Source organism: Saccoglossus kowalevskii, chromosome 14 (assembly GCF_978046115.1).
Source record: "Saccoglossus kowalevskii chromosome 14, keSacKowa6.1, whole genome shotgun sequence".
Lineage (NCBI taxonomy): Eukaryota > Metazoa > Hemichordata > Enteropneusta > Harrimaniidae > Saccoglossus > Saccoglossus kowalevskii.
This window is the reverse complement of record NC_140654.1, coordinates 11134325-11150061: the sequence shown is the minus strand read 5'-3', so window position 1 is coordinate 11150061 and position 15737 is coordinate 11134325. Positions and strand designations below refer to the sequence as shown.

The 15737-nt window shown below is 33.7% G+C and overlaps 1 protein-coding gene across 1 annotated transcript in view; it reads left to right on the top strand.

The window, feature by feature from the left end:
• The window catches only part of LOC100377183 (uncharacterized), a 100660-nt gene extending 90732 nt beyond the window's left edge, over positions 1-9928 (top strand). Inside the window, exons 62-65 of the mRNA XM_085507458.1 lie at positions 2756-2915; positions 3585-3874; positions 6092-6225; positions 7169-9928. Coding sequence (XP_085363584.1) covers positions 2756-2915; positions 3585-3874; positions 6092-6225; positions 7169-7342 — 758 coding nt within the window. The 3' untranslated portion in view covers positions 7343-9928. The remainder of the gene's footprint in view (positions 1-2755; positions 2916-3584; positions 3875-6091; positions 6226-7168) is intronic.
• Positions 9929-15737: the final 5809 nt, after the last annotated feature.

Genomic DNA, 15737 nt, shown 5'->3' with positions numbered 1-15737 from the left:
TTACCAATGTTCAACAATATTCATCACTATTCAACATTCATCAATATTTCACAACATTAATCAGTATTCAACAACATTCACCAATGTTCAAACACATTCATCAATATTCAAACACATTCATCAATATTCAAAAACATTAATCAGTATTCAACAACATTCACCAATGTTCAAACACATTCATCATTATTCAACATTCATCAATATTCCACAACATTAATCAGTATTCAACAACTTCACCGATATTCATCAATATTCTACAACATTCACCAATGTTCAAACACATTCATCAATATTCCACAACATTAATCAGTATTCAACAACTTCACCGATGTTCAACAATATTCATCAATATTCTACAACATTCACCAATGTTCAACAATATTCATCACTATTCAACATTCATCAATATTCCACAACATTAATCAGTATTCAACAACATCACCAATGTTTAACAATATTCATCAATATTCTATGTTTACCAATGTTCAACATTATTCATCACTATTCAACATTCATCAACATTCCACAACATTAATCAGTATTCAACAACATCACCAATGTTTAACAATATTCATCAATATTCCACAACATTAATTAGTATTCAACAAAATCACCAATGTTCAACAATATTCATCAATATTCTATGTTTAACCAATGTTCAACAATATTCATCACTATTCAACATTCATCAATATTCCACAACATTAATCAGTATTCAACAACTTCACCAATGTTCAAACACATTCATCAATATTCCACAACATTAATCAGTATTCTACAACTTCACCAATGTTCAAACACATTCATCAATATTCAAAAACATTAATCAGTATTCAACAACATCACCAATGTTCAACAATATTCATCAATATTCTATGTTTACCAATGTTCAACAATATTCATCACTATTCAACATTCATCAATATTTCACAACATTAATCAGTATTCAACAACTTCACTGATGTTCAACAATATTCATCACTATTCAACATTCATCAATATTCCACAACATTAATCAGTATTCAACAACATTCACCAATGTTCAAACACATTCATCAATATTCAAAAACATTAATCAGTATTCAACAACATCACCAATGTTCAACAATATTCATCAATATTCTATATTTAACCAATGTTCAACAATATTCATCACTATTCAACATTCATCAATATTCCACAACATTAATCAGTATTCAACAACATTCACCAATGTTCAAACACATTCATCAATATTCAAAAACATTAATCAGTATTCAACAACATCACCAATGTTCAACAATATTCACCAATGTTCAACAATATTCATCACTATTCAACATTCATCAATATTCCACAACATTAATCAGTATTCAACAACTTCACCGATGTTCAACAATATTCATCACTATTCAACATTCATCAATATTCTACAACATTAATCAGTATTCAACAACTTCACCGATGTTCAACAATATTCATCAATATTCTATGTTTACCAATGTTCAACAATATTCATCAATATTCCACGTTTACCAATGTTCAACAATATTCATCAATATTCAACATTCATCAATATTCCACAACATTAATCAGTATTCAACAACATTCACCAATGTTCAAACATATTCATCAATATTCAACAACATCACCAATGTTCAACAATATTCATCACTATTCAACATTCATCAATATTCCACAACATTAATCAGTATTCAACAACTTCACCGATGTTCAACAATATTCATCACTATTCAACATTCATCAATATTCTACAACATTAATCAGTATTCAACAACTACGCCGATGTTCAACAATATTCATCAATATTCTATGTTTACCAATGTTCAACAATATTCATCACTATTCAACATTCATCAATATTCCACAACATTAATCAGTATTCAACAACTTCACCGATGTTCAACAATATTCATCAATATTCTATGTTTACCAATGTTCAACAATATTCATCAATATTCAACATTCATCAATATTCCACAACATTAATCAGTATTCAACAACATTCACCAATGTTCAAACATATTCGTCAATATTCAACAACATCACCAATGTTCAACAATATTCATCAATATTCTATGTTTACCAATGTTCAACAATATTCATCACTATTCAACATTCATCAATATTCCACAACATTAATCAGTATTCAACAACTTCACCGATGTTCAACAATATTCATCACTATTCTACAACATTAATCAGTATTCAACAACTTCACCGATGTTCAACAATATTCATCAATATTCCACAACATTAATCAGTATTCAACAACATTCACCAATGTTCAAACATATTCATCAATATTCAACAACATCACCAATGTTCAACAATATTCATCAATATTCTATGTTTACCAATGTTCAACAATATTCATCACTATTCAACATTCATCAATATTCCACAACATTAATCAGTATTCAACAACTTCACCGATGTTCAACAACATTCATCAATATTCTACAACATTAATCAGTATTCAACAACTTCACCGATGTTCAACAATATTCATCAATATTCCACGTTTACCAATGTTCAACATTCATCCATATTCCACAACATTAATCAGTATTCAACAACATTCACCAATGTTCAAACACATTCATCAATATTCAAAAACATTAATCAGTATTCAACAACATCAACAATGTTCATCAATATTCTATGTTCACCAATGTTCAACAATATTCATCAATATTCTACAATTTTGTTTTTATGATTACTGTATGATTTCTATTTGTATTACCTTCTATAGAATGTGGCAGTATACCCTCAAGCAGCAATAGAATCGTAGGTGGAGACAATGCAGTGCCTGGTTCCTGGCCATGGCAGGTTTCACTCCAGTTTGAGGGCAGTCACTTCTGTGGAGGTGTCATTATAGATGAACAGTGGATCTTAACAGCAGCTCACTGCGCGTAAGTTTTAGCAATCAAGAAATGAAATTGTACATAAACTAAATTATTAAATTAAATGTTTCCAGAGGTGGTAAAATAATGTGTTTGATAAGTCACATGCTGAGAGACGACAGAAAATGTCCTTCTTTGATAAGATATTTGGGTATGTGCTGCCCAACTTGGTGTTTTATTCTGTTTGTCTAGAAGTCTGTGTATATTTTGTTATTCTGCCATGTGTTGCTTATTTTTTACTCAATAACGTAGAATGTACAAGAGGAATTCAAATAATATGATCCACCACTATACCCAACATGTGGTAGAAACTCAAACCAATACCGGCATAATTAAAAGCTATTTTGGCATTGCATTGTTTAAGTGTTGTATTAGTTATTATTATTAATTATTTTGCAAATTTTAGGTCAAATTTTGGGGTCAACATTTGCACTTTTGTGGAAATGTGATCAATTTTCCACCACTCAGCTGATACATGTTTAAAAATACACCGATCAATGGTAGTGTACGAACTCAGTAGATCCAAGTTATAATCCTGTAGTTGGGTTAAACAAAAAGGGTGACCACCGTCATGGGTCAGTGTATTATATGTACTATCAGTAATGTGTAAGTGATATTCAAAGTCATTGGTATTTATCGGTAAATGTAAGTCATGATGTATAATTTTTTTGTATTCAGCTTTATTGAAGGAAAAGACGTCTTGCCTGTAGATCCACATCTAGTCGTTGCTCTAGCTGGTGTGAATGACCTGACAGATAAAAACGCAGTGCGATTGAAAATTTCTGAAGTACATATCCATCCTATATTTAGTATGAATCGCTTCCACAATGATATTGCTTTAATGAAGTTGGAGCAACCATTGGTGTACAGTGACTCAATACTACCAGTGTGTTTACCCCAAGCAAACTTCACTGTTTCAGAAGGGGATTACGCTTGGGCAACAGGCTGGGGTACAGTATGGGAATATGGTAAGTTCAATACCATTCAAACAATGTTGGCCAACAAGCATGCCCCATGTTTAAAGGGTGGCAGTCGTCGTGCCGCGTCCTGTTCGATATGGGACTCATAGCAACGTACACAACGCGTGTAAAATATATTGTTTGTTTACATGACATTTTACCACTGCCCTTTAACAAATGATGTCATACCAAATCAGCACTAGCTCAAAATCTACTGTGACAGAATTGCATAAACTAACATTGTATACTTAATAATAACATCAACATCATTCTTTTACCTTCTGGTGCAAATTAACAACAGGTTCTTGTCAACCACGCGTAGAGTGGAATTGCTGGAAACATGGAAACCTTGGAAAGTATGGAAACCTTGGAAACATGAAAAGTTATAGGATCAAATTCAATCAATTTACAGCAATTCCAGGCACTGATTGGACGCCAAAGTAGTGCTAGATGTTGATAACTTACTACAATAGGTTACACACTTTGTTTTCACATTTACAGAAGTTGTTACAAATAATGCAGACAGCATGTCTGCAATTTGAAGCGCACCGGAAGAATGCTCCGCCCATAAAAGTGGCGGTACATTAGTTTTGAATTCCTCCTCCAATAAACGGTCAAGGCTCTCATCTTACTTTCATACTTCAATTTGCGTCACATGTTATTTCCATGAGAGGGGTGCATAAAGTGGTGGCATTGTAAAGAACGTTAGTTACTGGTAGAGATATTTTACAGAACCAGCTGACTGACTGATCATGACATAATTATTGATCAAATGAAGTGCATTACTCCTACTATGGAAATATCCGTATCACGCCGATCTATATAACTGAAAGCTGCCTGCAACAAATGTCCAGTATATCAATAATGAAATTGAATACATAAGTAGAATGGGTGTTATTCAATTATTAGTTCGTCGACGATGAGAACCAAATAGTTGATGTGCCACCAAATAATCGCTTTAAAAAGCTTATAACTAGCAACGCACGATCACACGTCTGGGGGAGGGTTACCACCGTTCATAACAGTCTTCAAGTAGTTTTTGTCCGTAAATGCGTGGTCTCAATGTTTTATAATATTCAACATAGTCTATAACGTTGTCAATTAGTTTTTTTAGTCGTGGATTGGTCGCTCTCACGCTTTCCTGGCAGGATACTCTCGGTGGTAACAAACTGTTTGACGATATTATAAGCTGTCTGCTTTGAAACACCACTTTGACCTCCAATCTCAGCAAATGACAGTCTACGAAAATACAAATCGACAACTCTTGTTCCACTTCAACTTCTCCATCGTGGTGTTTAAACAACTTGCACAAATGCCGATTTGTAGAAACACAATAAACACGATGACTGACCAAAAGTAACTGAAAGACAGATGCGCCGCAAAGTCTGACGACATCAGACTTTGTAGCAAAAACAGGAAACATTGTGGGCAATATCTGTAAATCAGTCCTCTGATTTGCAGCCGATGTTAATATTTCTAGTTACAACTTCTGTAAATGTGAAAACAAAGTGTGTAACCTATTGTACAATGGTATCTATATTTAGCACTACTTCAGCGTCAAATCAGTGCCTGGAATTGCTGTAAATAATTTAAATCATTAAAAAATTCAAGACCTTTCTACAAACGAAATTGAGAAAATATGGGAGACTCGCTTGAGTTTAGCAAAGGTCATGTGGTCAGGTGATAAAATCAGCCAATCAGAGGGTGATGAAATATCGTCAGCGCCCATTTTAACTTTCTATGGCATTAGGGTTAACCCTAACCCCTAACTTATTTTTTCAATTTTGGTCCCTGCCAATTTTAATTGCTGTAAATAATTTAAATCATTAAAAAATTCAAGACCTTTCTACAAACGAAATTGAGAAAATATGGGAGACTCGCTTGAGTTTAGCAAAGGTCATGTGGTCAGGTGATAAAATCAGCCAATCAGAGGGTGATGAAATATCGTCAGCGCCCATTTTAACTTTCTATGGCATTAGGGTTAACCCTAACCCCTAACTTATTTTTTCAATTTTGGTCCCTGCCAATTTTAACTTTTCATGTTTCCGAGGTTTCCATACATTCCAAGGTTTCCATGTTTCCAAGGTTTCTGGCAATTCCACTCTACGCAACCACATATTCACAAAATATAAAATTGAGTTTCCTACTATTGAACAGTCAGCATGCTCAGTAACATAACCGCCTTGAAACTTCCCATCTTATATTTATCAACACTTCTTTTGACAGGGAGAGTACCAATGGTACTTCAAGAAGCTAAAATCCCATTAATGCCAGATGATGCATGTTCCTATTATTATGCATTTACAACTGAGAAGACCATCTGTGTTGGTGTTAAGAGTGGCTACTTGGGTGTATGTCATGTAAGTCCCAGTTATTTATGACCATTACAATGTCACATGGACATCTAGCATTAAAAGGTCACACATCCTGGTACTTTTTTTCATCATATAAGGTCACACATCCTGGTATTTTTTCATCATAAAAAGTCACACATCCTGGTACTTTCTGGGGGTAAAAATTCACTATCAGTAGAAATTTGCCCTCTGTCTATTTATGACCACTGAAAGGTTACACATCCTGGTACTTTTTCATCATAAAAAGTCACATATCCTGGTTCTTTCTGGGGGGAAAATTAAGTCTACTTATTGATGTAAATTTTGCTTTTGGAAGAGTACCTTGCATATCCCGATTTTTATTCATTCCTACCTACAATAAAAAAATAATTAAGGTAGAAGCCTACTCATAATTTTTGACAAAATTGGTCATAAATCGCATGACAATGTTCATTAATTTATTTGTACAATCATGAAGCTAATGTCCCATGGTACAATTAAATAGAATTATTTTGTGTGTTACAGTTAAAGGGTGGCAGTCGTCATGCAGCATCCTGTTCGATATGGGACTCATAGCAACGTATACAACGCGTGTAAAATACATTGTTTATTTACATGAAATTCGAACACGCACTGCGCGACGACCACCACGCTTTAAGCTTTTTATTTCTTGAAAATTCCTATTTTTAGAACAATTCCATAGAACACAATTTTAAAAAAAATTGCATTTTTTGACACTTTTTAAAACCCAGATTTTTTAAATAATTCAGAACAACAAAAAGTACTCCATCTAGATTTTGAGATATTGCATAATATTTCTGCCATAGAAATGTTGCAATAGTGTCAAAATGGCGACTTTCCACTAAAATACAACCATCATTTCTCAAAACAAATGAGTAGGCTTCTACCTTTAAACATGGATCAATTTGATGTATTGTATGTAATGTTTCTCTCATTAACTTTTTTATAGGGTGACAGTGGCGGTCCTTTGAATTACCTTGGTGAGGACAACAAATGGTATGTTCTGGGTGTGACCAGTACGACAACAACATGTGGATCTGCTCGTAACCCAGCAGCCTACACAGAAGTTAGGCACTACTATGACTTCTTGCAGCAGACAACAGGAATAGTTTTTGATTTTTGAAGCTCAGTTTTGCATTGCATAGCGTATATAGAAGGCAAGTGTTACTGCCATATTTAAACAGGGTGGTCTTTTCAGTGAAGATCAGGTTGCCTGGTTACGCATCATTAGCAGCCCAGCCATCATTGAATATAGTTTTGACAATATCTTGAAAATGTATAATTTTTTTAAATTCAAACTTTATTCAAAACCATTTGCTTGTGCATCTACAAACTGGATGGTGTTGCAGGTGTATACAGCATACAAGTGACGACAAACGAATCAATTTTCCATTTGAACTAGCAATAATTATGGATGGAACCAAGCTTCAATTTAGAGAGATTTTCCTGACAAATTTTCCAGTGCAGTATTAATTCTCCATCAGTATCAGAAATATGTGAATCTTGTTTTTTTGCAAATCTATCATGTCTAGCATTAGAGTTTTAAATTTTGTGAAAATAATTAAAACACACCTTTTTTTTTATATGAAAAAAAAGTCGTATAAACCTTATACAAGTATACTTTATTTGAAGTGTGTCACAAAATACAACAACTTTTTATTGAAATCTGTCATTTAAAGGTTGGCAGTTTACTTTTTTATTAGAAATCTGTCATGTAAACGTGGTAGGTTTACTTTTTAATAAAGCTCACATCTTCACTTCATAAAGATGTGAAAATATTTTTCTATCAAGAAGCAAATGAATATTAATATTTGGTTATTCCATTTTCAGTTTTTAATTAGTAAATCAATAGGCACAGACTTTTTTTTTCAAGACGTGTTCCGGGTATTTTTGACTGACTTTGCCATTACTTCAAAGGCTTACAAATGACAAACAGTGTGTGTATATATTGTACTTTTTTTTTACTTGAGACTCCACACAGATGGGAGACTTGAATTTAAAATATGTAATTTTTATATATATATTTATATTTTGCTGATATCAGTAGAGCGGTGTACTCAGAAGGTATAACCTCATTATAATGACATTGGTGATTTGAGCATAAAATTATTCTGTCATCTAAAAATTGCAAATTATTGTTACCCTGTATTCCATTTCTTACAATATTTAAACATAGATAATGTGCAGTTATACATGTGTACGGTTTGTCATTGAAACACCATTTAAAATAAACTTCTTAATCCGCAGTACTAATATATCTCAAATTATATTTACATATATTAAGTCACAATAATTGGTTTTGTTGTAACAAAACGTTTTCTGTTTATTTTGGATAGATGGATACACTTGTATTCCACATTTTGATGCCAAATCATGTTTCATAGATACCATGTCAAAGATCATATTTCAAATCCATATACTTATTTTAATTAGTATATTGTATTTATTTGATATTCTGTATTTATTGAGTTATACTGTACATTATACTTTTTTCTGCTTTCACTGTAATCAGTGCAATCAATACATTTACATATTCAAATTGTCAGTGATACAGATGTTCTACCAGGGGGCATTGATAATTGAAAGATTCGCATATAAAACATAATCTCTTCATTTACCAATAGGGGGGTGTGGTTTCAATTACTATGTTGTTCCTTCTTTTTTTTCGCACTTGTAAACTTCCATTCAGAGGGGTGGGAGGGGTTAATTGTTAAACAAAGAGACTATGTTTGGTGTGTGTATGTTTTAATTATTTACAGCGTTTTAATGAAGAAGCCTACTCATAATTAATTAAAAAATCTATAGAACAATTCTATAGAACACAATGTTAAAGAAAAATTGCATTTTTTTGGAAAATTTTTAAAACCCAGATTTTAAAAATAAATCAAAACAACAAAAGTAACTCATCATCAGCCTACAATTTGAGATAAAGCATAATATCTCTGCCTTGAACTATCTCTGAAATATGGTAAAAGCATTTTAATACTGACAAAATGGCCACTATCCACTTGAATATAACCATTATTTTAAAAATTAGGTTGCCTTAGACTACAATTTATTGCAAAAGAAGTAATTCTGGGTATTATCATTTATGAGCAGGCTACTCAAGGTATTAACCCTTTGAGCAAAATCAGCATAATATCATTCATCCATTTTTCAAAAATGTTGATCAAAACTAATAAAACATGTTGATTTGGTCACAGAAATTATGCAAAATACATAAAAAATTTTAGCTGTCAATATTTAAACTCTTCATCTCATCTTTTTTTATTTTAATAAGTGTTTGTTTTGTGAACACAATATTTCTGTTTAATTTGACCCACCATTATTTTAATTTTCAAAATTAATCTGGGACCAATGGGCAGGGGAAATTTTTTTTTAAAAAGAGCACTACTGGGGTTTCTTTTATGTAAACAGGGTCAATGCATTGATTAATATACAAAGAATTATACAAATGATGGTAATTAAACTGTTGAATTATAATAATTGTACATTATACAGATAATAATATACTAATACTGTCATTATTTATACATTAAGAAGAATTTGTATACATGGAATAAATATTTAACAAATGAAACTAAAATGTACAAATGTTTGTTTGGGATTTAATTTATATCTTTGTAGTATGTGAAATATCGTAGCTGTCTCCAGTTTTATCATTGTGTGAATCTCGCTACAATTATTAAAAACTTTGTTGTGTACCATATTTCTACTATTCGAATAACAATCACTTAATATATCGAGTATGTGAATGACCAGTTTAAAACTCTGGTATAATCTTTTTAGTAGGAGCTGTACTTTAAATCAAAGCAATATTTTTGGCTCACATGTCACACATGCTATTCTAATATGTTGCATGTTCCTATGTAGAACTAGTGTTACACTGATTGGTGGACAATACCAATGCAAGTAGGTACAGTCTTGTAGAACTAGTGTTACACTAATTGGTTGACAATACCAATGCAAGTAGTGTACAGTCTTGTAGAACTAGTGTTACACTAATTGGTTGACAATACCAATACAAGTAGTGTACAGTCTTGTAGAACTAGTGTTACACTAATTGGTTGACAATACCGATGCAAGTAGTGTACAGTCTTGTAGAACTAGTGTTACACTAATTGGTTGACAATACCAATACAAGTAGTGTACAGTCTTGTAGAACTAGTGTTGCACTAATTGGTTGACAATACCGATGCAAGTAGTGTACAGTCTTGTAGAACTAGTGTTACACTAATTGGTTGACAATACCAATGCAAGTAGTGTACAGTCTTGTAGAACTAGCGTTACACTAATTGGTTGACAATACCGATGCAAGTAGTGTACAGTCTTGTAGAACTAGTGTTACACTAATTGGATGACAATACCGATGCAAGTAGTGTACAGTCTTGTAGAACTAGCGTTACACTAATTGGTTGACAATACCAATGCAAGTAGTGTACAGTCTTGTAGAACTAGTGTTACACTAATTGGTTGACAATACCAATACAAGTAGTGTACAGTCTTGTAGAACTAGTGTTACACTAATTGGTTGACAATACCAATGCAAGTAGTGTACAGTCTTGTAGAACTAGTGTTACACTAATTGGATGACAATACCGATGCAAGTAGTGTACAGTCTTGTAGAACTAGCGTTACACTAATTGGTTGACAATACCAATGCAAGTAGTGTACAGTCTTGTAGAACTAGCGTTACACTAATTGGTTGACAATACCAATGCACGTAGTGTACAGTCTTGTAGAACTAGTGTTACACTAATTGGTTGACAATACCAATGCAAGTAGTGTACAGTCTTGTAGAACTAGTGTTACACTAATTGGTTGACAATACCAATGCAAGTAGTGTACAGTCTTGTAGAACTAGTGTTACACTAATTGGTTGACAATACCAATGCACGTAGTGTACAGTCTTGTAGAACTAGTGTTACACTAATTGGTTGACAATACCAATGCAAGTAGTGTACAGTCTTGTAGAACTAGTGTTACACTAATTGGATGACAATACCGATGCAAGTAGTGTACAGTCTTGTAGAACTAGCGTTACACTAATTGGTTGACAATACCAATGCAAGTAGTGTACAGTCTTGTAGAACTAGCGTTACACTAATTGGTTGACAATACCAATGCACGTAGTGTACAGTCTTGTAGAACTAGTGTTACACTAATTGGTTGACAATACCAATGCAAGTAGTGTACAGTCTTGTAGAACTAGTGTTACACTAATTGATTGACAATACCAATGCAAGTAGTGTACAGTCTTGTAAAACTAGTGTTACACTAATTGATTGACAATACCAATGCAAGTAGTGTACAGTCTTGTAGAACTAGTGTTACACTAATTGATTGACAATACCAATGCAAGTAGTGTAGTCTTGTAGAACTAGTGTTACACTAATTGGTTGACAATACCAATGCAAGTAGTGTACAGTCTTGTAGAACTAGTGTTACACTAATTGATTGACAATACCAATGCAAGTAGTGTACAGTCTTGTAGAACTAGTGTTACACTAATTGGATGACAATACCAATGCAAGTAGTGTACGGTCTTGTAGAACTAGTGTTACACTAATTGATTGACAATACCAATGCAAGTAGTGTACAGTCTTGTAGAACTAGTATTACACTAATTGGTTGACAATACCAATGCAAGTAGTGTACAGTCTTGTAAAACTAGTGTTACACTAATTGATTGACAATACCAATGCAAGTAGTGTACAGTCTTGTAGAACTAGTGTTACACTAATTGATTGACAATACCAATGCAAGTAGTGTAGTCTTGTAGAACTAGTGTTACACTAATTGGTTGACAATACCAATGCAAGTAGTGTACAGTCTTGTAGAACTAGTGTTACACTAATTGATTGACAATACCAATGCAAGTAGTGTACAGTCTTGTAGAACTAGTGTTACACTAATTGGTTGACAATACCAATGCAAGTAGTGTACAGTCTTGTAGAACTAGTGTTACACTAATTGGTTGACAATACCAATGCAAGTAGTGTACAGTCTTGTAGAACTAGTGTTACACTAATTGGTTGACAATACCAATGCAAGTAGTGTACAGTCTTGTAGAACTAGTGTCACACTAATTGGTTGACAATACCAATGCAAGTAGTGTACAGTCTTGTAGAACTAGTGTTACACTAATTGGTTGACAATACCAATGCAAGTAGTGTATAGTATTGTAGAACTAGTGTTACACTAATTGGTTGACAATACCAATGCAAGTAGTGTACAGTCTTGTAGAACTAGTGTTACACTAATTGGTTGACAATACCAATGCAAGTAGTGTACAGTCTTGTAGAACTAGTGTCACACTAATTGGTTGACAATACCAATGCAAGTAGTGTACAGTCTTGTAGAACTAGTGTTACACTAATTGGTTGACAATACCAATGCAAGTAGTGTACAGTCTTGTAGAACTAGTGTTACACTAATTGGTTGACAATACCAATGCAAGTAGTGTACAGTCTTGTAGAACTAGTGTTACACTAATTGGTTGACAATACCAATGCACGTAGTGTACAGTCTTGTAGAACTAGTGTTACACTAATTGATTGACAATACCAATGCAAGTAGTGTACAATCTTGTAGAACTAGTGTTACACTAATTGATTGACAATACCAATGCAAGTAGTGTAGTCTTGTAGAACTAGTGTTACACTAATTGGTTGACAATACCAATGCAAGTAGTGTACAGTCTTGTAGAACTAGTGTTACACTAATTGATTGACAATACCAATGCAAGTAGTGTACAGTCTTGTAGAACTAGTGTTACACTAATTGGTTGACAATACCAATGCAAGTAGTGTACAGTCTTGTAGAACTAGTGTTACACTAATTGGTTGACAATACCAATGCAAGTAGTGTACAGTCTTGTAGAACTAGTGTTACACTAATTGGTTGACAATACCAATGCAAGTAGTGTACAGTCTTGTAGAACTAGTGTCACACTAATTGGTTGACAATACCAATGCAAGTAGTGTACAGTCTTGTAGAACTAGTGTTACACTAATTGGTTGACAATACCAATGCAAGTAGTGTATAGTATTGTAGAACTAGTGTTACACTAATTGGTTGACAATACCAATGCAAGTAGTGTACAGTCTTGTAGAACTAGTGTTACACTAATTGGTTGACAATACCAATGCAAGTAGTGTACAGTCTTGTAGAACTAGTGTCACACTAATTGGTTGACAATACCAATGCAAGTAGTGTACAGTCTTGTAGAACTAGTGTTACACTAATTGGTTGACAATACCAATGCAAGTAGTGTACAGTCTTGTAGAACTAGTGTTACACTAATTGGTTGACAATACCAATGCAAGTCGTGTACAGTCTTGTAGAACTAGTGTTACACTAATTGGTTGACAATACCAATGCAAGTAGTGTACAGTCTTGTAGAACTAGTGTTACACTAATTGGTTGACAATACCAATGCACGTAGTGTACAGTCTTGTAGAACTAGTGTTACACTAATTGATTGACAATACCAATGCAAGTAGTGTACAGTCTTGTAGAACTAGTGTTACACTAATTGATTGACAATACCAATGCAAGTAGTGTAGTCTTGTAGAACTAGTGTTACACTAATTGGTTGACAATACCAATGCAAGTAGTGTACAGTCTTGTAGAACTAGTGTTACACTAATTGGTTGACAATACCAATGCAAGTAGTGTACAGTCTTGTAGAACTAGTGTTACACTAATTGGTTGACAATACCAATGCAAGTAGTGTACAGTCTTGTAGAACTAGTGTCACACTAATTGGTTGACAATACCAATGCAAGTAGTGTAGTCTTGTAGAACTAGTGTTACACTAATTGGTTGACAATACCAATGCAAGTAGTGTACAGTCTTGTAGAACTAGTGTCACACTAATTGGTTGACAATACCAATGCAAGTAGTGTACAGTCTTGTAGAACTAGTGTTACACTAATTGGTTGACAATACCAATGCAAGTAGTGTACAGTCTTGTAGAACTAGTGTCACACTAATTGGTTGACAATACCAATGCAAGTAGTGTACAGTCTTGTAGAACTAGTGTCACACTAATTGGTTGACAATACCAATGCAAGTAGTGTAGTCTTGTAGAACTAGTGTTACACTAATTGGTTGACAATACCAATGCAAGTAGTGTACAGTCTTGTAGAACTAGTGTCACACTAATTGGTTGACAATACCAATGCAAGTAGTGTACAGTCTTGTAGAACTAGTGTTACACTAATTGGTTGACAATACCAATGCAAGTAGTGTACAGTCTTGTAGAACTAGTGTCACACTAATTGGTTGACAATACCAATGCAAGTAGTGTACAGTCTTGTAGAACTAGTGTTACACTAATTGGTTGACAATACCAATGCACGTAGTGTACAGTCTTGTAGAACTAGTGTTACACTAATTGATTGACAATACCAATGCAAGTAGTGTACAGTCTTGTAGAACTAGTGTTACACTAATTGATTGACAATACCAATGCAAGTAGTGTAGTCTTGTAGAACTAGTGTTACACTAATTGGTTGACAATACCAATGCAAGTAGTGTACAGTCTTGTAGAACTAGTGTTACACTAATTGGTTGACAATACCAATGCAAGTAGTGTACAGTCTTGTAGAACTAGTGTTACACTAATTGGTTGACAATACCAATGCAAGTAGTGTACAGTCTTGTAGAACTAGTGTCACACTAATTGGTTGACAATACCAATGCAAGTAGTGTACAGTCTTGTAGAACTAGTGTTACACTAATTGATTGACAATACCAATGCAAGTAGTGTAGTCTTGTAGAACTAGTGTTACACTAATTGGTTGACAATACCAATGCAAGTAGTGTACAGTCTTGTAGAACTAGTGTTACACTAATTGGTTGACAATACCAATGCAAGTAGTGTACAGTCTTGTAGAACTAGTGTTACACTAATTGGTTGACAATACCAATGCAAGTAGTGTACAGTCTTGTAGAACTAGTGTCACACTAATTGGTTGACAATACCAATGCAAGTAGTGTAGTCTTGTAGAACTAGTGTTACACTAATTGGTTGACAATACCAATGCAAGTAGTGTACAGTCTTGTAGAACTAGTGTCACACTAATTGGTTGACAATACCAATGCAAGTAGTGTACAGTCTTGTAGAACTAGTGTTACACTAATTGGTTGACAATACCAATGCAAGTAGTGTACAGTCTTGTAGAACTAGTGTCACACTAATTGGTTGACAATACCAATGCAAGTAGTGTACAGTCTTGTAGAACTAGTGTCACACTAATTGGTTGACAATACCAATGCAAGTAGTGTAGTCTTGTAGAACTAGTGTTACACTAATTGGTTGACAATACCAATGCAAGTAGTGTACAGTCTTGTAGAACTAGTGTCACACTAATTGGTTGACAATACCAATGCAAGTAGTGTACAGTCTTGTAGAACTAGTGTTACACTAATTGGTTGACAATACCAATGCAAGTAGTGTACAGTCTTGTAGAACTAGTGTCACACTAATTGGTTGACAATACCAATGCAAG